The 25,231-nt window shown below is 58.0% G+C and overlaps 1 protein-coding gene across 3 annotated transcripts; it reads right to left on the reverse strand.

Moving 5' to 3' along the window:
* Positions 1–1,400: 1,400 nt before the first annotated feature.
* Positions 1,401–23,639, reverse strand: ACE (angiotensin I converting enzyme). Of its 3 annotated transcripts, none has more exons than XM_053911602.2 (26): positions 23,494–23,639; positions 22,894–23,216; positions 22,094–22,261; positions 21,415–21,508; positions 20,579–20,722; positions 19,905–20,096; positions 19,223–19,320; positions 18,650–18,822; positions 18,101–18,324; positions 17,618–17,762; positions 17,211–17,309; positions 16,843–16,965; positions 16,256–16,467; positions 15,439–15,575; positions 14,428–14,586; positions 14,048–14,135; positions 12,035–12,178; positions 11,667–11,858; positions 9,846–9,943; positions 9,471–9,643; positions 7,371–7,594; positions 6,916–7,060; positions 6,512–6,610; positions 4,486–4,608; positions 3,960–4,147; positions 1,401–1,674 (listed from the first exon to the last, which is right to left on the reverse strand). In XM_053911602.2, the coding sequence occupies exons 1-26, from the start codon at positions 23,543–23,545 to the stop codon at positions 1,622–1,624; spliced, it is 3,870 nt and encodes a 1,289-aa protein (XP_053767577.1). In that variant the 5' UTR covers positions 23,546–23,639; the 3' UTR covers positions 1,401–1,621. The 3 variants fall into 3 exon arrangements, with proteins under 3 accessions (XP_053767577.1, XP_053767575.1, XP_053767576.1); XM_053911600.2 differs by lacking the exon at positions 1,401–1,674 and adding an exon at positions 2,529–3,788 and having other exon boundaries at positions 23,494–23,626; XM_053911601.2 differs by lacking the exon at positions 1,401–1,674 and adding an exon at positions 2,529–3,788 and having other exon boundaries at positions 23,527–23,607.
* Between the last annotated feature and the right edge of the window lie 1,592 nt (positions 23,640–25,231).

The raw sequence follows: 25,231 nt of genomic DNA on the forward strand, positions 1-25,231 counted from the left end.
CTGCAGCAATGACCGCCACAGAGTCCCTGTGGAGCTTGTCTGCAGAGAAGGAGGTGGGCACCAGGCTGTCCTGGGAGCAGCCTGCCCTTGCCTGGTCTCATTGTCTGATCTCATGAACCTACAGGTCCCAGCCCTGTTCACCCTCGGTTCTGAGCTGTGGCAAGAGCCGCCCATAACAGAAGAACACAAGCAGGGCAGGCCCAGGGTGAGTCCAAGTCTACGGGCTCTTGCCTTTTAGGCCAGAGCTTGTTCTACTCTACTTGGTCACTTCGCCCTGGCATGGAGGCCCCCTTGGGCCTTGGCCAGGGATTGGCGAGACCCCTCCCTCCACAGGCCAGGATCACACAGGTGGATGGGATGATGGATGATGGAAGTGGCATCTCGTGAGTCTGCAGACTCTGAAAGCATAGTTGTCTCTCCAAGTTCTTCTGACTTGACCTCCTGTGTTCACACTTTGGCCTTTTGTTCTGTTATGGGATGATGCGTGACCATCCTCAGGGCCACGTAGGACCCTCCTCCCTTTTCCTTGTCCTCGCGCTTGGCGCCCCAGGGAGAGCCTGGTATTGTAAGTTTGCAGTCAGAAGGCACAAAAGGTGGAGGGCACTGGGAGGTCTGGGGAGGTGTGGTGGTACTGACTCCCCAGGGTGAGTGTCCACGAGTCCCCGAGCCTGACTCGAGCACCAGCTGCCAGGACCCCGGCTCTCTGCTGCCCTTGGTGAGCACCTAGGGCCCTGCCACATACAGTCTGAGTAGAGCAGCCCTATTTCTCTCACCTTGGGGCTCCTTCTTCAGGCTCCCTCCCCTCCACACCCAGACTCCCTCCATCCAGTGTCCGCTCCACTCACTCGCCTCAGGCCAGTGCCCTCACAGCCTCGCACCCCTTCCCGCGAGCCGACATCATTACCAGAGACACCGACCAAACAACCCTCCAGATATGATCTCTTACAATCGAAAAGCATTTAAAACAGAAGGAAAAAACCAGTGGCGCTTCTGGCTAAACTGTCTGACTAAACTCTCAGGGAAGCCCCTCCTTCTGCTTCAAGCATATAGACAACTTAATAAAACATGGCATTGTTTTGTTAACTGGAGTCGCCGTGACGTACACTACACCCCAGGACTTGTCTTATAACAAGAAGTTCTTGCCTTTTGACCACCTCCACCCACTTCACCCGCCCTCCCACCTTCCACTTCCAGCAACTGCCAATCTTTTCTCTGTCTATAAGTTCTTTTTTTTAATTCCACAGATGAGTGAAATCATACAGTATTTGTCTTTCTCTATATGACTCATTTTATTTACCATAATGTTCCCAAAGCCCATTTATCAAATGTTAAGATTTCCTTCTTTCTTAGGGCTGAACTTTATGTGTGTGTATGTGTGTGTGTATGTGTGTGTGGATACATAGATAGTCACATTTTCATTACCCATTCACCCGTTAATAGGGGGGTTAGGAGGGGGTGGGGAGGTTGGAGAAACCGTTCAGCAACTATAACCTCCTCTGGCCCCCGTGGGTGAGAAAAAGCTGGTTGCCTAGGAGATGATGCCTGGCAGGCACAGCACGGGGACTGGCTGGACTTTAGGCCACCAATAGTCTCAATGCTCGAATGGACTGTGTTCCTGCTGTCAGCGCCTCCTCTCCTGCCACCTCCCAGGTAGACTGTAACTCGGCCCCATCCCTGAAGGAGGCAGAAACGGGAATCTGAACAAGTTTCGTATTTCAGAAGGCCGGGTGGGTAAGGCTGGTCCGGTGACCACAAGGTTATGCTCCTTTGCCCTCGTTCTGCAGCTCAGGCCTTTGCGTTGGAGAGCTGGTGCCGTCCTCACACTGCCCACGAGCTCTCACGGGCAGCGTGGGCCTCTGCCATTCACAGAGATGGGAAAGGGGGGGATGTGACAATGACCTTTAGCAAACAAAGAGTTTTCAAAACGTCAAGCTGAGGAGAGGGTCATTAAAGAAGCCTATTAAAAGAGAGGCTTGGAACTATTTAGAGAATATGTTTATAAATTCCATTGTCTTAAGTAATTGGGAACTTCCACCCTCTTGCATATCCCAAATACCTCAGCTCCACATCCTGCCCCATGGAACAGGCCTATACAACCAAGTCTACGTGAGACACACACGCACACACCGACACACACGCACAGACATGTGCACACGTAAGCATAGACACGCACACATGGCAGCTGCAGATGGGGGAGCAAAAAGTGCACTAAAGGATGTTGGGGGACAGACATTAGGGGCTGGGCCTGGCTGGGGTCAAGCCATCAGCAAAGCTGGGGAGAGGCTCAGGGCCCAGGGTCCTGACAGAGGGGGCCTGGCTGGCAGTGGAAGGAAGTCCGTAGCCCCAGAAAGCTGAGCAACTTCTGTTTGGCCACATTCTAGGTTTGGCACTTACAGACCTGAAAATGCAGCTGGTCGAGTTACCGGGAAAGAGGATGAACAACTCGGGGCAGTGTGATCCCATTCAACTACGTGCTGAGAAAAGACGGCTGGAGAGGTAGGTACACTGCCACGGCAAGTGCTCAGCTCTTGGCATTGATAGAAAGGGCTTTTTATTTTCTTCATAGTTTGTGGGTTTTACAAACTTTGTACAATAAACGTAGATAAAAGTTATGAAAACGTGTTACTCAAAATGATACCCGCTCACGCCCGCACTGGCCTTTTGCGGAGGCTCAGGCTGAGAGCGTGCGCTGGTGGATGGGCATGGGCAGCCTCCAGCGGCTGGTGCCTGTGTGGGCTCCACTTACAGCTGTGCTCCAGCATCCAGGGCCCCTCCCCGGCTGGGGCAAAGGGGCCTGGCCATGGACCCAAGGGGCAATACTCAAGTGGCTCTGTCCGCTATGCAAGTGGACATGGGGCTGGTGCGGGTAGGGGCTTGTCTGCACCTTCAAGGCACTTTCCCCCAGAAGAGCCTTCCATCTGAGGGACCTAGCCATTTATGGGAACAGCTGGGGTAGGACTCCCACAGCGCAAGGGAATGTAAAGCAGGAAGTCCAGAATGTCTGCTTCCCAGAGTCCTCCTGGGTTGGTGCCTGGGACAGGCAAGGGCTGACTGCCAAGGCAAGACATTGGCTGGTTGCCTGGGCTGGAGGGAAGGCAGGCGTGGGCACTGCTGGGTGGTACCCAGGCCAGAGCTCTGGGGCATTTTCCCAGGCTCTTCTTGGAGGAGGATGAAGTTGCCCATTGAAGTGACCCGCTTGACTGCCAGGAGGTGGGAGAGCATCCCTGACCCTGTTCCTGGCTTCCCGGCGAGGGACACAGACTCAGACGGGAGGGCAGGACCTTTAATTGTATTCACAGAGAGACTGGGAGGGGGTTGCTTGTTAGGTGGCCTGGTGCCCAGGGACTAGGGGGCAGGGGTCACAGAGGTTCTGGGTCTGGAGGATGGATTCTCAGCACAGGACAGGAGGTGGAAGGGGAAGGGGTCAGGGCAGGAGGAGGAGGAGGGCCAGCTGGGGTGAGCAGGGAGAGGAGTGGGAGGTTTTTGGCCCACCCCATGCACCTATGCCGGTGTCTCAGTGGTGGACACTCCCTAACTGGCCGGCATGGCCCAGTCACCTCAGGAGTGTCTCAGTTCCACCTCGGAGCCAAACTGGGGCCCGTGGTGGGGCCGGTGGAGCCTGTGGTGGCGGATGCTGAAGAGCCGCTGGGTGAGGCCCAAGGTGGCCACCAGCAGGGTGACGCCCAGGAAGAGCAGCACCCACTGGCCCACTCGGGCCTGCTGCTCCTCTAGGTCCAGGCCTAGGAAGTTGACGCGGCCGTTGCCCGGGAAGGAGCCTTCTGAGCGAGCTGGGCAGGAGAAGCAAGGAGAGCAAGGCAGTGGGCAGGGCCGGGGGCATCTCGGCTGGCTTCCCTACCCTAGCTCCGAGGCCAGACTCGGACCTGCCTCAGCTGGGGAGGGGCCTGGCCTGAGCGAGCTCTGTGGGCTGGCTGGGGGCAGAGGCGGGGGCAGAGTGGTACCAGAGTCCGGCGTCCAGTGGTACTGAGGCCAGCCCAGCTTTTCCCCGTGCCGCCCGTTCTCGGTGAGGAGCCAGTCCAGCAAAGGCTTGAAGTAGTTCATCATGGCTGCCGCAGACATGTTGGGCTGGCCCGTGATCAGCTTCATGGCCTCCGGCCATGGCTTACTATAGCCCAGCTTCATGGCGTCCCTGGAGAGCACCAGAGAAGGGAAACCGAGTCAAAAGGACAGATGGGGAGGCTCCCTGCCCTTCCTGCCTCAGCCTCACATCCACCATCCAAACCCCCTCTCCCAGTCTCAACAGCCCTATGGGAGGGCCCAGCACAGTGAGGGTAGGTGAGGGGTGGCCTGAGCCCAGGGAGCTCTGGTTGCCTTCTAGAGGGGCTCATCATGACAAATAGGCTCCACCTGGGAGTTCCCAGCCCACCAACCAAAAAGGCAGGTGTTCCCAGCAGAGCCCCACGGGGCTCCCCAAGGCAGAGGGGTCAGACAGTGGCAATCAGTCAAAGGCAGGCTGGGGAGACTCACGCCAGGCGCTTCCCTGCCTCCTTGGACTGGTAGATGTCACATTGATGCAGGGGGCCCTTGTGGCCAGCCGCCTGACACAGTGCCTCGTGGAACTGGAACTGGATGATGAAGCCCACGAAGTACCTGGAGGGGAGGAAGGCATGGCTTGGGGGGCTGGTGAGGAGCCTGTGCCCTAGCCCCCACTGCCCCAGTCTCCCACTACAGCCAGGAAGTCTGGGTGAATCCACCCTGGCCTTCAGAGTCATCCAGGCCCCCTTCCACACCTCCACCAAGGGCCTGTGCTGAGCAGCTCTGGGGTCCTTCGTTGAGGAGGAGGGTCAGGGCAGTGCCCTTCAGAAGTTTGGCAGGCTGGAGACAGTGAGGTCTCCGCCCCTGGGGTATATGCAAGTAGAAGCCCGTTGTTGTACAAAGGGTCACATCTATCTGGCAGGGCTATTGGGCAGGGAAGCCAGCCCAGTGATCTTAATCCCAAAGCAGCAGGGATTCTCTGGTAGAAATCTGCTGGTCGGGCCGAGCCACCTCTAAGTCTGCTGAGGTTTTGAATGTCCCAGACAAACAGCACAGGCCTCCCACTTTGAATGCTGGGCACAAGCCATGTGCCACTGACTTTTCTGGTGTTTCCTAAAAGTGCTTTGCCAAGGCTGCTGGTCAGAATTGGGAATGAGCCTCCTTTGCCCACTCCTGCCTGGAGAATTACCTATGCTAAGCTCAGAAGCTAACCATCACGTGGGCCTAGCTTCTGTGTGAAAGTGAATGCCAGCTTGGAAGCCTGGAAACCAGTTGAGAAGGAGGGTAAGAAGCTCTTCTTACGGGTCATCCTGGCACACTGTTAAGGTCAAGCCTGTTCCCAGGTGTCCTTGAATTTCCTTGGTCCTCTGCCCACTGCTGCTCTCTGGAGCATCGGAGCAGACTTTCTTTCCCTTCCTGGACCCTGGGGGACACAATTCACCTACCCCACACTTATTTATTCGGCCTTGACAATGTGCTGACATTATGCTGGGTTCTAGGTGGAAAGGTGGGCACAGTGGGACCTCTGTCATTGGTCTTTCAGGGACCACAGGAGGCGAGGGCTGGACAGAACCATAGCCCTCACTGCCCTCTGCATCTTGCCTCAGGGTGGCCTGGGTTACCTGCAGCTCAGGGTCACCTGGAACTCCACCTGAGGCCTCCCCAGACCCCTACCTTCCAGGCGGACTTCGGACCCTGCAAGTACCCACTTAGCCTGTAGCGTGTAGAAGGACACGGGGTGCTCTGGACACCTTCACGCCGCAGCTGCGTGACTCACAGCGCTAGTGTGTTCAAGCGCATCATTTCGGACAGTGATTTCCTAACGGTGGGTTGTGACCACCGTTTCCCAAGCCTGCTATGTATGAGACCGTGTGCTTAGAAGTTAACTTTTGCAACAATCCTGTGAAATGGGTTTTCACAGGTGAGGGAATGACACAGACATTAAGGAACATGCTTAAGGAATAAAAGGTGTGGAGACAAGATTTGAACCCAGTTCTGTCTGACCCCAGGCCCAGGACCCCATGCCCCTATCAACAGAGCCTCCCGATCTAACTGGGTCTCTAACCCTAGTGTTAGTGCACACACGGTCATCCAGGTACAACTCAAATTATATCATGGGCAATATGTTCAATACATATAGTAAAGGGATCACAGTCCTGTTAAGAAAAGAAAAAAAAAAGTAACAGGGCTCACTCAGCCATGATCTAGCCATGGGTCATGGTTAATATGTTAACAACCCAACCAAGGTCTTATAACCAGTAGCTAATCAGGGTAGACTTTCTGTTTTCAACTGTCTGCGGCGTAGAAGCTCTCATCATAAACAAAACAAAACAAAACAAAACACTAGACGACGGTCAGCCTTCGTTGCAGGTGAGTGGCTTGGGTGCGGTGTGCAGGGCAGCCAGGTCCCTCCCCCTCTCCTCCCCACTCCCCCCCACCCCACCCCCGGTCACCCCAACCAGATGTGGCAGTGACAGCAGTTTGAACACTGAGCAGTCTCCTCCCTCTCCCTTGTTACCTGATATAAGGGACATTTGAGGGAATGTGGAACTTGGCCCCTGGGTCAAAGTCACCTTGAGACCTGGCCACTGGTGGGCAGAGGCCCTGGTACTTCAGCCTGTCAAGGTGGAAGACAGTTTGGAGAAAGGCTTTGAGGAGAATCGAGCCAGACAGGGTTGGCAGTTTTGACTTGAAGGGTGGTCCCTGCACTTGGGGCTACACGGGATATCCCAGACTCTGGGGTGCTGTGTCCCTGTGCACAATCACCCTTACACACCCCATCACTCATACACAAAGACCCATGTGCACAGGCACACACACACTCAGATGCTATAGACACAGACACACTTACCATGTGTACACACACAGACACCCATGGAGCCCCTCTTCCCGACCCACACCCACACAGGAATGTTCTAGAACCTGAGGCTCCACCACTCCTGGTTGTAGTTCTCCTTGGTGATGCTTCCATCAAACACCCTCCAGCGCCACTGGTCGACAAGATAGCTGAAGGGGATAAAGGCGATCTTGTCGAGGGCTATCTTCATCAGGAAGTTGATATCTTGCTCTGCCAAGGGAAGGAAGCCTGCTGTCAGACCCGCAACTGCGTCCCGCCAAGTCCCGGCAGCTCGCCTGGGGTGGGTGTGCGATGGGTGGAGGGGGAGGAGTGAGCTGTACCTCTTTGGCTTGTGCAACCTGCCTCTTGGGGTGGCCTGTGGGTTCCATCCTCCTGGCTCACTCTGCTGGTGGCCCCGTTATTCCCCATTGCTCTGTCCCAACCTCTGCCTGTGAGCCATTCGGTCCCCTCTCCCCACATCCCAAGCTTGCCACCCCTTCCTGGTCCCTCTGCCCACCAGGATCTCCTGTTCTTCTCTCACCGTAGCTGCCACCATCGCTACTCAACAGGTTGATGGTGTGAAGGTGCTTAGGGGTAGACACCGAGAGGGCCAGCACATCCCCAATGGCTTCATGAAAGCCAGGGTTGGCGCCCTCCCGGAAGGTCACGGGCAAGTCCTTGTACTGCATGAAATACTGTATGTGGCCCATTTCGTGGTGGGCCACCACCAGGTCCTCCATGTTCACAGTGGTGCACTGCTTGATCCTGGGAACACAGAGATAGAGGGAGGGTGTGGAAGGGGGCAGTGAGGAGCCCTGAGGCAAAGGGACCTGCTGCTGTACTGCATACAGAGCAGCCCCCCATCACTGCTGGAAGCAGGGAACACAGCATTATGGGAAAGAAAACCAGGAGGAGATATGGAGTGAGCCCGAGAAAGAGGGGATCTAGGGCTTGGAAGCCCCTAGAGTGTGGTCGTTCAGGCCATTCCTCTGCCCCCCAACTTTTCTGACTAGCTCCAGCCCACGTGGCCATGTTGCTTTCTGACTATACAAAGTTCTTGCTCTGGAGACCCTGGGACACTCCTTTATGGCCAGTGCAGGACTTTCTAGAACAGTCCTGCAGTTTCTTGTGCACATTTTGGCTCTCCCAAGACTTAGGCTTCCTGAGGAGACACCAGTGTCTGAGCTGTTCTGCAGCCTGTGTGTCTAACAGCAGCAAGCACATTCAGCCCACGGGCTTTTACAGCCAGGACTGAAGTGACGTCTACAGAGCCATTCTGGCCAGAGCTTCCACCTTTCTCTCCCTCTTTCCTCATCGTCTTTCCTGAGCCAACGAAGTTCTCCCCGGGATCTAAGCAGAGCCTGTCAGGTCTGTTGACCCCATTTTTCTGCCATTCTGTTGGGAAGAGCAAGAGCTGCCCAGCATCCTGAGGCCCAGGTCTGTCTACCTTTTCCTCTGACTCCCACATACAAGGGAGGACCCCCCAAAAAGAGCTCTCATCCCCTTGATTCTCTCTGTGCCCTGCTCTACAGCTATAGTCCTTGAAGGAAAGGCCCAGGGCCAGTGGGCCTGTGAACCCTGCCTGGCTTGTTCCAGGCTCTCTGGGTCCGCCTTTCTCATAAGCTGCCACAGGTCACTTTTGCCACTCTCCCTCCCAAGAGCTGAGGTCTTCTTTCCCTTCTCTTGAATCTAAGTTGGACAGGCTTCAGCCAACAAAATCTGGCAGAAGTGACTCTTCTGCTCGTTTTGGATTTAACCGTTAAGAGACTGGCTGTTTCTGCTTTCACTTTGGGGATGCCAGCTACCAGGTAAGAAATCTCACCATCTGACTGCCATACTGTGAGGAAGCCCAAGCTAGCGTGGAGAGAATTGATCCCCCAGCCTCCAGCTGTCCAGCCATCCCAGCCCAGGGATGCCATGTGGGAGCCACCCTGAACATTCTAGCCCTAGCACATGCCACATGGAGGAAAACTGAGGAGCCAAAGCAACAACTAGAACCAAGGCCACAGACAGATGGCTCCGCTGAGCCATCCCAGCCATCTCCAGCCATCAGAGCTCCCCTAGCTGCGGTCTCCATCACTGCAGAGCAGGCCAAGCCATTTCCACTGTGTTGGCTGACCCATAAAGTCATGTTTCACACCACTAAGCGTTGGGGTGGTTTGTTATGTAGCAACAGATAACTGAAGTGTTATCCTTTGATGAAGATACCTTCTGAGCCTCTGTTCAGTGAGGGTGGATCTGTGCGAAGTCACCCATGTCCTTGTGTGTCTCCCTGTGTCAAGGCACATGCACCCAAGGAGAGGGCTAGCGGTATGCATGGGCCATCCGGAGTGAGAGAAGGCTGAGCAGCTCATACACTGTGTGCACCCAGGCCTGGGGTCTTGGGCTCTGACGACTGACCAGGCTGGGGAAGCTGGCTGGCATTTGAAAAGACCCTCACCTGGTAGATGAGTTTCTCCTGCCAAAAGCCAGTGGCGAACCTGAGGCCAGGTTCCATACTCTTGACCTTCCATCCAAACCCTGGCCCTGCACTGTTTTTTGCTTGCTCCGGCTGAGAGGGGCCAGCATTGGAGCCCATACTTGGCTCATCCCCTTGCCTGTGGGCTCAGGATAATGTCCCCTGGCCGCAACCTGGACACACCTGAAGTCCTTGCCATTGTAGAAGTCCCAGGCGGAGGCATGGCACACTACCTCCCGCCCATCCGTTGGCTTCTCCAGCATCGACTTGTTCCAGAACTCAGGGGGCACAGGCAGAAGCCCCAAGGAGGTGAAGAAATTATTCGCTTCCTCAAACATCCTTCTGGGAGTCCAGCCCTGCAAACAGAGGAAGCTCTGCTCAAACTGGGGACTGTGGGGGCAGACTGTGTGTCCCAGGTGGGGAGGGCACTGGGAGAGGGCCAGGCTGGAAGGAAGGAACTGGCCCAGAGGCCCCCCTCCTCCCAGGGTGGAGCATCCCCTCCCCTGTGCCCTGGGGCCCCCTGGAGGAGCAGGAGTGACGGAGAAGAAAGGTGCAGACCTGCTTTATCATGGCCTCTGTGGCATCCACCTTGGGGGCTGAAGGGAAGGGAACCACCAAGTCATAGATGTTGGCCCAGCTCTGTGCCCACATGTTCCCTGGAGGCGGGTAGGGAAGAAACGGCGGAGACGGGAGAGATAGGTGTTACTTCTTAGGCTCAGCACCACCATGCAGGGAGGGGATCAGATCTCAGTCCTGCTGATCACGTCTCTCCTGGGCGCCCACTGTTTGCGAATTGTGCTGGGCACTTGATATACATTGTCTTCAGCCTAAACCTCCAGCCCGCAAGGTCATTACTTTTCTGGCTCAGGGGTGAGAGCTTTGCTGCCCATTAGGGAGTCAAGATGGTCCCTGAGCAGTGGAGACCAGTGTGACTAGCAGTGGTGTACAAACAGAGACGCTTTAGGCCCCTGGGACATCAACTCGCACGTGGCCACCACTTACTGAGAGTCAAGTAACCCGCCCAGGGCCCATGGCTCCTAAGTGAGGGGGCTGGGGCTTAAAGGCAGGGAGTCAGGTGTGCTCCTGCCCAGCCACTACTGTGTCCCCTCCACGTTGCCTGAGGCTGGTTTATGCGGTCTCACCCGCCTTCAGGAGAGGTTGATGCCTTTGCATGTGGCACGTGACTGGAGCCCAGTTCTCCAGGAATAGAGAATAGGAAGATATTCAGAATAGTGGAACAGTCCAGAAATAGATTTGGAGTAGAGAATCTTTCATAGTCAAAGGAGCTTAAGCTTGAAGTGACATCAGGCGGAGTCTGAAGTACAGAGCAGTGAGAGTGAGTGAGAGAGAGCGAGAGAGCGAGAGAGCGAGAGAGAGAGAGAGAGAGAGAGAGAGAGGGAGTGCATGAGGGAGCCGGGTCTGGCCACTCTGATCCCGGGGCCTGAGTTCTGAGCCCAGCTCTATCCCAGCCCCCCAAGCCACGTGGACACATGGCTTCCCTCCCAAGGTCTGTGCTTCTCAGTCATCAAGCTGATATCTGTCCACTCTGATGTTCTTTGGTCTCACCAGAGAGGGGTCAAGGAGGGGTCAAGGCCTCCTCAGTGGCAAAGACCCTCCAGGCTGAGTGGAAACTAGACCCAAAGCCAGACCAGCTTCTGGGGTCTCACCGGTGATTTGTGAATAGTCTGTGGCCCTGTCTGCTCACAGTGATGTGTTCCCGATGGCCCAATAGGGACAGGAACCTGGTAGCCTCTACTCCTCTCTGGTTCCTACCATTCCTTATTGTCTTTCACTGCCTAGTCCTGTGCTCAGGGCATTTGAATTTACAAGCCCTGAAAAAGAGAACCCAAAAGTTGGGGTAGATCTACACTCTCAAGGTTCTTCTCCGGCGTCCTAGCTCCCTTAGACCGCACACTGAGTCTGCCCTTCTGCTCCCTGCCCCGACTTTTCCACCTGCCAGAACCTCTCATCTTTCAAGGCTTCGCTCACATGCCACCCCTTGGATAGGCCTCAGCTCCCACCCACAGCCCCTTCCCTCACCCTCCGTATCATACTGCCTTGAGCTGAGATGGGTAACGTGGGCTCCCTGTGGCAAGATTACAAACTCTCTCCACTGTCCCATCCATGGTGACTTGTACCATGTGGATCTGTGGCAAGTGTGGCAGCCAATGCTAGCTCTCCTCCCCGCCCTCAGCCCCACCCACTGTAGCCGTGGCAACATGCCCTCCACAGGCTCAAGCCTTTCCACTCTCCCACCTGAAGTGCCATTGGCAGACCCTTCCCTGCCTGCCCTCTCATCTCTGGCCAGCACGGGCCCCACCCTCCCTCATGCTGGCATCTGTTTTCACCTCCACCTGAAGGCCCAGCACCTGCCCTCACCCAGCAGATGCGCCGGAATGGGGCCCTCCAGGTGGATGTGCTGGGGCCCGTAGTGGCGGTGCAGGGCCCGGCGCACGTAGGCGTGCAGGTTCAGGTAAAGCGGCTGAAGCTCCTGGAAGAGCTGCTCCAGGTCTTGCTCCAGGGTTGGCATCTCGTACATAGATCTCCACGAGTCCCCTGCATCTATGTAGCCTGCAGAGGGGACACAGTTTGGCTCTCTGAACACCCGACCATCCCCTGAGAAGCCCACTACCACCACCTCCTCCGGGGACCTCCCTCTCACTGGGCTTAGGGTTTCTGAGGACCTCTCTGAGGGCCCCAGGGGGACTGGGACCAGAAAGCCAGTGATACTGGCCTGAGGGACTCACCATTGAGCCGGGCAGCCTTGTTGGAGAGTTCCACATATTTCGGGAAAGAAGGGAGGATGGATCTTCCCACCTTGTCTCGCCAGGTCTTCCATGCCCATAACAGATCTTCGTATTTCCGGTTTGTGGCCATCAGAGTCGTAATATCTGGGGGTGGGGGGATGTTGACTGGCTTGAGTTCCATACCTCGGCCTACCTGCCACCTCTCTCTAAGGTGAACTCAGTCACAGAAGTTCTGAGCTGCAATAAACTTGCACAGGCAGCGAGTCTAGTGAAAAGGGGGGAAGGGGGTGTCCTTTCTACGTGGCCTACAGGGTGGCGCTGCAGGGACACCCTATCAGGCCACTGCAGGCTTTCAGTGTGCTGCTTGTCACATGAGCGGTGAGGGACATGGCTGGTCCCATGGCTGAGCTGGGCCCCTGCCTGGGAGAAATGGCCTGGAGGTCACAAGACCTGAGTTTTTGTTCTAGTCCCTCATGAACCCTAAAATTACCTTGCAAGTCACAAGAACCCTCTTTCCCTAATTATAAAGTGGGTACAATGCCGGTCCTCACAGGGGAGTCCAAATCAAAGGGGAACATGAGGTCCCTGAGTGGGGAGTGTCCCCGGTTCATTTCCATGTCCCCGCAGGGCTCAGGGCATCTTCCACCGACTGTAATCGAACTGGACTGAGTGAAAGAACCGCATCGTCAGGGAGCCAGAGGGCCTGGGTTTGTGGGCTATGGAAGCCACCGCGTGTGAGGCCTCCGCGGCACGGGACACCTGAAGCTGACGCTCACGCCACAGAGCTGGGCCGAGGGGTCGGTCCCTCCCTGCCCCAGCCCGGGCTTCATTATCTACGCTGCATTATCTGCCTTACTCCATGATAATACTTCTCACAGAGAAAGTACATTCAAATCAGTTTGGAAAAAACTGTACTTTGAGAATTTCACGTCTGCCCCCTGCTGATGTGCGTCTTCTGTGTTTGTGGGTGTTTCTTATTTTCACTAAAGGCACTGACCTGACGGCCCAGCCCTGGATTAGGAGGCTAACTGATGGGGGGGGTGGCGGAGGAGGATGAGGGCTACGTTCCTTTTAACGCTCTCCTCCGTAAACACACGCAGACACATACGCACATACACGCCCACCACACGGGTGTGTATATGCCTTTGCATGCATACCCACATACACAACCCGCAGGCCAAACCCTGTCCCATGAAAGCTGTTTCTCCCTCTTGTTTATTTTCCATTTCCCCTTCTATTTGTCATTGTTCTAGTGTGGGAGTTGGGCATAGGGCCAGGAAGAGACTATTTCTGGGTGGAGATCCCTCAGAAATAATGTTTATGCATCTGGCTCCCCAAGCCTGGGAAGGGTGGGTCGGGAGGGGAGGGGGTGTCTGTCTGTGTGCAGGTACTTGGGTGTCCAGGGCGAGCTCTTTCAAAGGGGGGAAGGCAAGAAGGGCCTGCCAGTGTGGCAAAGGAGAAGGGACAAGCCACAGTCAGTCCACTCTTTCCAGCAAGAAGCGGCGGTTGAGGGAGTGAAGTGGGGAACAGGCTGGACCATGGCAGGGGTTTCTAGGGTCGTGGCTTCAGCTTCTGGAGGGCAAGGGAGGGGCCAGAGAAAGTCGTGGGAAAGTCGTGGGGAAGTCGTGGAGAGGGTCAAGAAAGGAGCATGGAGGAGAGGTGCCTAGAGTTCCTGTCCTGATTCCTAAAAAGACAACTGGAGATCCCGCTGCTCTCAAGGGCAGAGTGCAGGGACAAAAAGAGAGACCAGGAGATCCTGGAGGGGTCGAGGGAGCGGAGGGGTGCACCCATGGGCGAGCAGCGGGGTAGGCCAGAGAAGAAGTTGGTGGTGGCTCTAAGTGGGGCAGAGAAGCCCCCCTGGAGGAAAACGGGGTGACGAGTTTCCCCAGGCATGCCGACCCCACAAATTAGGAGTGCCCAACCCCCTTTTCACCGGCCAGCACCCCTAACACTGCACCGCGGCTGCCCCCAGTCTCCCCCAGCCCCTCCTTCTCCTTCCCCACTTGCGCTCACCGGGCTCTAGATGTAGACAAGTGCCATTGGCGTGGCACACAGAGGCCACGCTGTAAGTGGTCTCCATGTCCAGCAGGATCTGGTTATACTGCGGGAGGAAGAAGAGAGGCAGTGAGCTGCACCCCTCTGCTGCCTGCTCCACCCCGGCCCCATCACAGTGTGTGGGGGGGCGCTGTGGACCCGGGGGCATGTGTTCCCAAAGGCACTGCCTTCTCAGTAATTCTGTAGGTGCATGTTGACATGGCAGATGTCACAGCTTGACAAAGCGGGGAAGAGACAGCAGCATGAAGGCCAGAGCCTGTACTGGGCTCATTGCCCGGAGCTGAGACCTGATCCTGACCTTGGACCCTCCACTCCCTGCTTCCCCCAAAGCCACACACCTCCTCCAGCTCCTTTTCAGGCAGTGCCGCCCGCTCGAGGTCCTGAATCTTGTGTATCATCCGCTTCAGGGTGGTGTTTTGGAAGTAGGTCACGTCGAACCGCCTGGCCCGGGTGCCAAACGCTAAGGTGTGGTTTGCCATCTGTGCGTTTTTCTGCAGCTGAAGGCAGAGTGGGTGGGTGAGGGGGAACCAGGTTGTGAGGCTCAGGAGCTTTGGAAGGGCCCCTCAGGAGGAAGTGCCCTGGGGGAGGCCAAAGGGACTGGGGGTGGGGTGAAGAGGGCAGTTTTATCTAGCTGTTGCTTTTGCCTATAAAGACCCTCTTCGACCTGCACTGTCTGTGATGTCCTGGGTGCGGTCCATGCCCCTCAACACATGCCCTCAGACACATCCTGGTGGGGGGAGGGGGATCCCAGCCCCTCCCCTGTATCTTAAAGGCCATCAGGATGGAGGCAGCTTGGTGTGTACACTGCGCCCGGCCTGTGCTCCGAGCCTTGGGCCCCGTCTGTGAACTGGGAATATAACTGTTGGTTTTGTGAGGCTGTCGAGGGAGAGAGGAAGCAGCAGACACAGGGAGCAGCGGCCAGCACACAGCGGTCTTCGGGAAACATCTGTTCCCGTGGCTCACCTTGTGTGGTCTGCTCGCACACAGGTGGCGAATGGGGTGGGAGGGAAGGGTGGCCCTGGCTACGATGGCAAACGGGGGCTTTCAGGCTTCTTCAAAATGGACTTTAGCATCACGTCCTTGCGGGCAAGTCACTCCTTCACTAACAATGGATTGACTGTTAACGAGAGACTACTTGTCTAGGTGCGGAGTACGTGCCCAAACTGAAGTAGAGTATTGTTTTAAATATTCCATCTGGATTTTTCCCCAGTTCCGAGGGCCTCCCTGTGCTGAGGGGATGCGGGCGTGGAGGGCGGCCTGCACCGCCTCCAGTTTTGGAGGACTGGGCGCGGGGTGGAGGGGCACACGGGTGCTGTGCATGTGCCGGGGTGGACGTGCAGGGGCCCTACCAGGGTCTTGCTGGTCTCCGTGCTGATGTTGGTGTTGTAGTTCCAGTTGGCCTCCGCATATTCATTCCACACCACCTGGGTTTTCTCGTCATACTCCTCCAAAAAATCGCTGGCCGTCACCTCATCGGTCACCAGGACTGTGGGACAGAGTGGAGGGAAACAGACAGACCTCCCCTTGCCCTCTCCTGTGATTGGCCTGAGTCGCTGTCCCCCTGCTTCACCCCTACCTCCCCCCTCCCTGCCTCCCTGCCCCCTTGAGGCCCTGCCCCATCCCCCCACTGGTCCCACTTAGGCTCCGGGTTATCTGGCTGCTGGTTGTTGCCTGGTGAGTTGTCTGGTTTCTGGTTGTTGCCTGGCTGGTTGTTCTGTGGCTGATTGTCACCTGGTGGGTGACCTTCTGGCTGGGGACCAGCAGGGGGTGCCCGCAGCAGAGCAGGAAGAGGTAGAGGAGGCTGGGCAGTCCTGAAGCAGCCCAACCTTGGCCCATGGCCGCAGGAGAGAAGAGCCCTGCAGCCACCGCCCCCTGGCCAATAAGAGTGGAGCCTAGAGCGTGACCTCATAGAGCAGTGTGACCAGTCAGCCTGCCCCAGGGGACCTCGGATCTGGGCACACCCTCTCTAACATGCTGGGGAAAAGACAGCCCCATCTGCCACTCCAGGGCCCTACTGAGGTGCTAAGGAGCTGCCTGGCCCTACAGAGACGGGCACGGGGGCTCACCGGGAGGAGCTGACCAGGACCTGGCCAGGAGGCCTGAGGTCCAGAGCCCAGAACAGAGAATGTGCTTTAGGGCCCTTCCCACCCTCACTCAGAGCTTTACCAGTGTTGTCCGGGTACTTGTTGGGCATTGGTGGCTGCCACTGATATTCTGGCCAGCCCAGGACCTCGCCGTTCCGCTGGTTCTGTTCCTCTAGCCACTGGTGGATCGGCTGGAAGTAGTTGAGCAGTGGTTGAGCATCCAGGGCCTCCGAGCCGATCATGTCCTTCAGCACCTCCTGCCAGGGCCGCGAGGAGCCTGCCCTCAGCACCTCCCTGCCAGGCAGAGTGGGCACCATGGACACGGGGGACTCAGGCCGATGTCCACTACTGGACCACCTGACACCTCTCTGGCCACTTGTGCACCCCCTGCTAGAACAGTGGCATTAAGACTCTGGGACCTAAGGTTTCTATGAAGGGGGTGAGGGACATTCATCTTGCCCCAAGCCAGCTGCCCCTGGGGCCTCAGATCTGGGCCTACTCAGTAAATATTTGATGAGAGAAAGAAAGGATTGGGTAGGGAGGAGAGGCACCCCCATCAGGTTGGCCCTGTGGTGCCGCCCCCGGTCAGCTGGTGGCCTTCCCGACATGCGCTCCCATCCCAGCCTCTCCCTGCACCCTCCCACTTGCCCTCCATCTCGTTCCACACACCGGAGCTTGTCCCCTGCTTTGGTGGACTGGTAGATGTCGCACTGGTGCAGTGGGCCCTGGTGGCCTGCCTCCTCGCACAGGGCTTGATGGAACTGGAACTGCAGGATAAAACTCACAAAATACCTGCAGGCACAGGGCGGGCATTAAGGGGGCTGGCGGGGGTCCCTTGTCCAGGCACCATCCAGCTTCCCACAGGGCTGAGGCTAGACCAGGGGCTGCTGGGGAGAACCACGCCTGGCTCAGGAGGGAGGCTCAGCCGAATTTCAGGGAAGAATGTGGGGACAATCCCTGGGAATGGGGGGTGCAGGGTCATAGGAACAGAGGGAAGGGGACTAAAGATATGACAGACCTGGTGGGGACAATAGTACCTGATGTATGGTGTCATATGTGGGATATGAAACTTAGCTCCGGCATCAAAGTGGGTTTCATTTCGGATAACTGGAGAACAGATGCCCTGATACTTGGTTCTAAAAGAGGATGGTTAAATTATCTTAGGACCTAAGTATTGCATATGGTCTGGTTTAGCTTTTGCAGAAAAGACTGCTAAGCAGGCATTCCCACTTGGCCATCCCTTCTGCATCCTGTTGAGTTGGGGGAGAATCCTGGAGGAGGGAGTTTTCGGCAGGAAAGAAGAAAGCAGTAGGGGAAAGGATGGATACATGGTTAGAGAGAAGACCGGGACTGGCGGAGGCAGGAGGCTCCTGCTCACTAGGGAGGGTGGAGGGGGGAGGGGGGCATTTTGGGGTGAGGCTCTTCCCTATCCCTGTTTGCTCACCGAAGATACCACCAGTCAAAGTTGTAGCGGGAAGGTGGAGTGCGTCCACTAAAGACTCCCCAACGCCACTGGTCCACCAAGTAGCCAAAGGGCAGGAAGGCAACTTTTTCCAGTGCCATCTTTAACAAGTAATTGATGTCGCTTTCTGTTGGGAGATGAGAGGAGAGGGGTCAGAGGAGAAAAGGGAGTCCAGTGAGGATCAGGTGGGCCTGGGAGGAGCCAGCGGGAGGGGTGGCTGGGCAGACTCAGAGAAGGGAAGGCTGGCCTTCAACACGGTGGGGCCTTGCTTGGCAGATGGTCCTTGGGCAGTGTTGGGTTGGGACTCAGCGTGGGCTGTGAGGCACCAGGTGGACCCCCAAACTTGCCTGACCTGAGGCAGTGAGGCAGAAATGAGAAGGGCAAATGGGAGCAGGGGCAAGGGGGCCCTGCTATGGGATGGAGTGGGCCTGGGTGGGGCTGGGCAGGGCCCTCCTGCTCCCATACCCGTGTCATTGACAACGTGGTCCAGCAGGCCGATTTTGTGCAGGTGTGCAGGAGTGGAGACGGAGAGCGCCAGCACATCCCCAATGGCCTCGTGGAAGCCAGGGTTGGCACCTTGGCGCAGGGAGACGGGCTGGTCTTTGTACTGCAGGTAGTACTGAACGTGGCCCATCTCGTGGTGCACTGTGGACAGCTGGTCCATCGCGACCCGTGTGCACTGCTTGATCCTGGGGCAGGGAGGGGGTGAGAGTGAGGGTAAAGGACAGGACAGGGCAGGGACCAGCGAGTGGGGAGAGGACCACCCTGGGGCTCCAGGAGCTGGTGGAAACACACAGAGCCTTTGCCCTGCCCCAGCCCACTTCATTCCGAGGTGCAGAGCTGACTGCCTGTCAGAGCTGCTGAAGGACGGTGGCCCGATGGCAGCCTGGGATAGACCAGCCCCCCAGCCAGTGTGGGGACTGTGGTAAAGGCGGGCCCGGGAATCGGCTTTTCTGTCCCCGGGTTGCCTGCCCTACCCAGAGCCCTCGACCCTTTGTGGTCCCGGGTCTAGACCTGAAGTCCTTCCTGTTGTAGAAGTCCCAGGCAGAGGCGTGGCACACCACCTCGCGCCCATCGTTCGGTTTCTCCAGCATGGACTCTGCCCAGAACTCAGGAGGCATGGGCAGGAGCCCCAGGGAGGTGAAGAACTCCTCGGCCACCCGGAACATGTGCGTAGCGTTCCAGCCCTGGCGGTGGGGTGCAGGGGCAGGTCAGGGGCAGCCGCCGGCCACTCATTGTGGCTGCCCTGGGGCGGGTCTGGGGTCCCCCACACAGGTCAGCTCCCTGCCCATGAAGGGCATCTCTGCTCTGTGGCCTCCCCATCCAGAGGTGGGGCCCCTAATAACCATAGTGGATAAACAAAGTGGACTCCTTGCATCCCGCCAGTGGGGGCTGGAGAGGGGCTGGCACCTCACCGAGGACATACACCCCAGCTCACCGCTTATACACACACTTCAGGCTGCTTCTCTGTAGAAAGGGAGGGACTGAGGTCCCTACCTAACCCATCTCCCTCACATGACTCCTTCCCACCCCTCTTTGTCTGTTTCCCTCTTGCTGCCCCCTCCCTGGCCTGCCTCAGGAGCTTACCTTCTGCACCATAGTGCTGGTAACGTCAAGATTGGGCTTGTCAGGGAAAGGCACCACCATGTCGTAGATGTTGTCCCAGCTCTGGGCCCACATGTCCCCTAGACAAAGGAGGGGGGCTGGAGGACGTGGCTCCCTGCCCGGCCAGTACCTGCTCCCCCAAGCCCGGCACTGGGCCGCCGGGGCCCACAGCAGCCGGACACCTGGGCCGAGGCCAGAAGGCCAGGACTTCCCGCCTCAGTCCTGCTCACAGCCCCAGGCGCTCCGCGTGCCCCAGGGCTGGCAGAGGCCAAGCAGGGCCCAGACCAGGCTGTCGGAGCCCTTTCTGATAGTGCCGGGATCCCTGTCTTCCGAGCCTGAGGCAGGGCCACGGAGATGGCTTTCTGGGGCATATACTGTGATTCTTCTTCTTCCTCCACTGGACCTGGGGTCAAAGTCTTCATTGTGACTCCTAACTCTGCCTTTCACTCGCTCTCTGTGCTCTGCCAAGTCACTCACCTGCCCTAAGCCTCAGGGTCCCCATCTGGAAAGCAGGAATGATAAGGAGGAGGATCGCCTGCTTTATGACGGTGTTGGGTGAGCTGCGTGGGCTCATGCGTGTGGGAGGGAACAGTGTGGTGTTCTGAAATGGGAGACATGGTGAGGATGATCCCCGGGGTGTGTGGAGGCAAGGCCAGACCCTTACCCAGCAGGTGAGCAGGGATGGGTCCCCGGAGGTTGATGTATCTGTCCCCGTAGCGATGGTGCAGCATGCGGCGGACGTAGGCATGGAGGTTCAGGTAGAGGGGCTCTAATTGATTGTAGAGGCGCTCCAGATCCTCCACAAAGGTGGGTGCCTCATACCAGGAGCGCCAGTAGTCCCCTGTGTCTGAGAAGCCTAGCAGCGGGTAGTGTTGGGGTGCAGCTCAGGCCGGAGGCTCTGGCACCTCTGCCTCCCAGCTACCACTTCGCCACTCTTGTGGCTCAGGGTCTGTATATCTGCCAGCTAATGGAAGGGATGGCTTAGGGGTTGATGGTCTACAATTTTCTGATTAGGGGTTGAACTCTAGCTAACCAGATCCTGGAGAGCCAAGAGGCAAAGATGAATGCTAGGGAGGGGAGGAGTGCCAGGAGGGGCAGGTAGGAGGGATGGCATGAGGACAAGATAGCATTCTGGTGGAAGGCGGGCAGGGCTCCCGCCTACTTCCACCATGCACTGTCTGTGCAACCTTTGGCCAGTACCTGCAGTCATCCCAACAGCTGCTCTCTCTGCCTCAGGGGTTGGGGCTCAGTGGAGACAGTGGATGGAGAGAACACCTTGCAAGCTGGGTACGACAGCACCCACACAACGGCAGGGTGGGGGTGGGGGGGCATGCTCACCATCCTTCTTGTGGGCCTCATTGCTGAGGGCAGTGAATTCCTCAAACAGGGGTTTCAGTGGGACGCCCACGGCATTGTGCCAGCCCTCCCAGATGTAGAGCAGCAGGCCGTAGTTCCGAGACGCGGCCAGGATGTGCATGAGGTCTGAGACACAAGCGAGCAGGGTCAGTTAGAAGGCTTCTGCGCTGAGGTCGGCATCAGCCTTCATCAGAGTTCCCACATTGGTCCTCTCTATTTCCACCTGCTTCCTCGACATTATGATATCCCCAAAGCCAAGGGCAACCTATAAGATGGATGGGTTGGGGCTGGGAGCTGGAGGAAGCAAGCACCCAGGCAGGGCCCCTGTCGCCAAGGAAATGACGATCTCAGGTGGTTGACACAAAAAGGGCATCCAGAGGCCGAAACTCAGACAGGTCCTCCACGGCTCATTGGATGGAGTGGCTGACCTCAAGGCTGCCCAGTAAATGGGGGTGGGGTGTAGGGGGAGAGGTGGACGGTATAAGCGGAAGTCAGGAGGGGTCTAAGGTTTGTGGAGAGCTCTTTTGGAGACTGAGAGGACCCCTGAAAGGGGTCCACCTAATGCAGTCAGGAGGAAGGCTAGTGGCAATGGGAGAAGCCAAAGTACACATAGGGGCGGGGATGGTACACGGGCTGGGGATTCTGAAAGTCGGTGTGCTAGGAAAAGCAGGTGTGCGGGGGCACCTGACAGCCCCACTCCAGCTGGAGGTCAGTGTTGTTGGGTTTACCCGCTCTCTCCACTGGTCGTCATCCTGGGTTCGGGGTGTTGGGAAGGGCTAGAAGCCCCAGCAGAGAGGACTGTCGCGACAGGGTCGTACCTGGGTCGAGGGACCAGCAGGTGTCATTCCTGCGGGGGTAGCAGACCTTGGCAGTGGAGAAGATCTTGTTCATGTTGCTTTGCAGAGAGTTGTACTAGAAAATTGGAGTTGAGACCAGGTTAGTGATGAATAGCCCCAGGATTACCTGGCCACCCTCTCTTTTCACTGGAAGGAAAAGAAGGCCCAGAGAGGGGATGTGGCTTGGACAGGCTGCTCAGTGGCACTAGGAGCACACTTCTGATCACCAGTACACGGATTCCCTCTCCAACAGAAGCAGCCAGTGGAGGTGCAACAAAGTGTCCTGAGAGGAGTTGGCTCCCACCCGGCAGGGAGGGCAAATCCCCCCTCTTTCTGGCTTTGATGCCTTCTCAGTCCTCAGTCTTTCTAAGGAAAACTATAAACCAAACCGGCCTACGGAGAAATTCTGAAAACTCCTGTTTCGTCTTTTACTGTTTACTTGCATTTTGTTTTCTACTCCATAATACTTGCTTTAACACAAAACAACTTCCCATCACATCTCCAAGAAAAATCAATGCTTCAGGAAGTCATTCTGTGCTTATATTGTTTTCCCCTGCAGATCCCAGGGTCGGTCCCTCCCAGGTTCCCCTCCCCACCTCGTTTGGGCATTGAGAGGCACCCACGCCACTTCTGCCTCTACCCTCAAGTCCACTGGCCCCACCTGCTGCCGCTTCTCCAGGGGCAGGTTGGCAGGGCCCAGGATGCGCACGCCACTGAGGACCCTTCGCAGTATTGGGTCAGTGAAGTTCTGCCAGATTGGGTCGTACAGTTCCTTGGCCTTTTGGCCCCAGACCTCTGCAAACTCTTGGTTGAGCAGGGATGCTTCCTCCTGTGGGCACCAGGAGGTCAGGGTCATGTATATGGGGGGGAGGGGGCTTGGTGCTGGGAGAGGGGGGAAAGGCCGAGGGCTCCCAGAAACTGGAGCTTCCGGGGGCCCTACTTCCTCCTCCTGAGCCCTGGGGTCAGGGACTGAGGGACTCTGCCTCAGGGGAGCGGTAGAGCAGAAATAGGGGCCAGAAGAGAGGCAGGGGGAGGAGAGGGAGACGACAGTGATGAGCGGCGACAGAAACAGTGAGAGAGGGGGGTAGGCTGCGGCGGGAGAGGACGAGGTCCCGGAGCAGAGCGGGCACCCTGAGCGAGGACTGCTGCTGACCCAGCTCCGGGTCATCCCTGGGCGCTGCCACCTGAGCAAACTCAGTCTCAGCGGAGCCCGCCTCACCCGCTCGGTTCCTGTATCGGCTCGGACCGTGTGCCCAGCACCGTGCTAGGCGGCCTCTCTCCAGTCTGATGGGGCGCGGTGGGGAGTGGGGGGTGTGGGGGGGCTTGCGGACACCCCTCGGTCTCCGCTGACCCTGGCCCCCGGGCACGCGCCCGGCGGTAACTCCCCGCCCCCCACCATCCGGCCGCAGGCCTGTGATTGGGCGCCCGGGCCCCGCCCCCGCCCCGGGCCCGCGCGCCCACCTGGCGCCGCGCATTCTCCTCCGTGATGTTGGTGTCGTGCGCCCAGCTGGCGACCGTGCTCTGGTACAGCACCTGCTCGGCTTTAGGGTTGAAGCTCTGCACGAAGAGCTGCGCCCCAGCCTCATCGGCGGGAAAGTCTCCGGGCTGCAGCTCGGGGGCCAGCGCCAGGGCGGCGGGCGGCGGCAGCGGCGGCAGGAGCAGCAGCAGCAGCGGCAGCGGCAAGAGCAGCGGCCGCGGCCCGGGCCCGGGACGGCGCGACGCTGCCCCCATAGTCTGGTGCGGTGCGCGGTGCTGTCCCGTCTCCCGCGCTGAGCCCGCCCGCTCTGCAGATTATAAAACCCGGCGGCTGCCGCCTTCCGACACACCCCCACCTCCCCGCCCCGCCGCGCTTCCTCCCCGTCTCCAAAGTCCCCCGGCCGCGGGCCTAACAGAGCGGGGCGGGGACCGACGCTTCTTGGCGCGCCCGGGTAGGGGCGCCGGCCCGGGGAGGAGCCGAGGCGGCCCCCTGCGAGATGCAGCTAGGAGGTGGCGGATGGGGCTTAAGTCAGGCTCTGGCGCAGGAAGCTAGCAAGGGGGTCCCCGGCCTCCCAATACGCGCACCTCTTACGCCAAGGGACCCCCAAGCTTGCCCACCATGCCCTCTCCTTGTCATCACACAGCCCCGCAGCCTCGGCGCGGGGACGCGGGAATCCTGCGGGAGTCTGCTCAGTCTTCTGGCCTGAGGGCCCCAGGCCAATGGGGCTCTACAGTGTCAAGGTGAAGAAGCTGTGCGCAGCGCCGCTGGCGCAGCAGGGAGGTTAATGATCAGTCGGCAAGTCTGGCTTCCTCACTAGGCCTTGTGGGGGAGGGGCGGAGAGGGACCTTGTGGTTGGGGGGGAGTTTAGGCTTTGGAAGGCGCCTGTGGAGGTGTTGCAAAGATGTTCAGAGCCCCTCCCCGCCACCCACACACACACACACACGCCTGGGGACTGGGTGGGGACTGCCAGGAAACGGGGAAAACGGAGGGGCTGTTCTGGGAGGGGGGCAGAGAGAGGCACAGGAGCGCTGGCACACCCGCCCTCTTCCCGTGGGGACACAGCCGTCGGGATCGCTCAGCAGACGCAACCACGCAGACTGGCATAGCTACAGAGATGGTCCTACAGATGAGGACAGCCCTTTCCTTCACTCAGCAGATGAAGAACTTAAGTCTCAGGTTGAATGGCTTTCCCCAAGTCACCACACTCCCCATCAGTATTTCCCTGCCTCAGGCACGTGTTCCTCTAAGTGGCAAGCATAGGGGGAGGGAGGACAGTGGCATGCTTTTGAAGTGGTTGTGGAGGCTGGGGGTCCCCTCCTAACTCCTCAGCACCATGGTACCTGTCGTCAGAGGTGGGAGGACCCAACACATAGGTAGACACCCCAACAGGTGTGGGAGGGGATCTTGAAAGAAATGCAGGCTAGGCAGAAGGAGCAGGCAAGGAGCCAGGGACAGCAGCTGCTTGGGGAGTCTCCAACCCTTGGGAGTCACCCGGACTCCTGGGTATCTGCATGCGGTACGGAGCCTGGGGCTCTGAGGGACACATGGACTCACGTGTCACACTTGGCATATGGAGTGTGTACAGGAGGCTGTGCGACCCGAGTAGCCTCATGGTCATGCTGAGTTGTCAGATGACATGGGCCAGGGAGAGGTGTGTAGGGGAGGATGGGCGTAGGGGAGGATGGGCGTAGGGGTGGGGAGGAGGTGGCTGCCCCAGCCCTAGGAGGGGGAGGCAGGGTGTTGTCAGTGTTGTCCTTAACCGGGGCTGGTGGAGGGGAGAGAGGAGGGAGGAGAGAAGGCGGCTGGGGCTTGTCCTCACACCGAGGGGCAGCAGTGCACTTCAGCACTGGCTGAGCGGACCCCGTGATCAGATCAGCCCAAGTGAGGGCGAGGACCAGGCTGAGGGTGAGGCAGCGGGCCGGGCTCTCCTCCTCGGAGCCACCCAGCTCTTTGGTGGTCCTCACTGCTTGGCTTTCCCGCCTTTGAGGGCAACGGCCACACGTGCCAGTGGGCTTCCGTCTTCTAGGAGGGAGCAGTCTCTCCACTGGTGGAGGCTGGAGGGAGGGAGTTTGAGCGTGGCACCCCTTCAGGCCCTGGAGGAGTGGTCCCGAGGGTTGGGGGGAAGGATAGAGAGGAAGAAGAGTCTGAGGCTTAGCTAGTACTCAGGGAGCCCTTCTCTTCTATCAGGAAAGAAACTGCAGGAGGCAGATGGAGGCAGGTTTCAGCCAGGGCCTCGCCTCTGAAGGGCTCCTGAGAACCAGGTCTGGGAGGATGGCGGACCCCGTGTTCTGTGCTGCCCATCCATTCTCAGGTCTCACTGTG

This window comes from Desmodus rotundus, chromosome 9 (genome assembly GCF_022682495.2).
Source record: "Desmodus rotundus isolate HL8 chromosome 9, HLdesRot8A.1, whole genome shotgun sequence".
NCBI classification, from domain to species: Eukaryota; Metazoa; Chordata; class Mammalia; order Chiroptera; family Phyllostomidae; genus Desmodus; species Desmodus rotundus.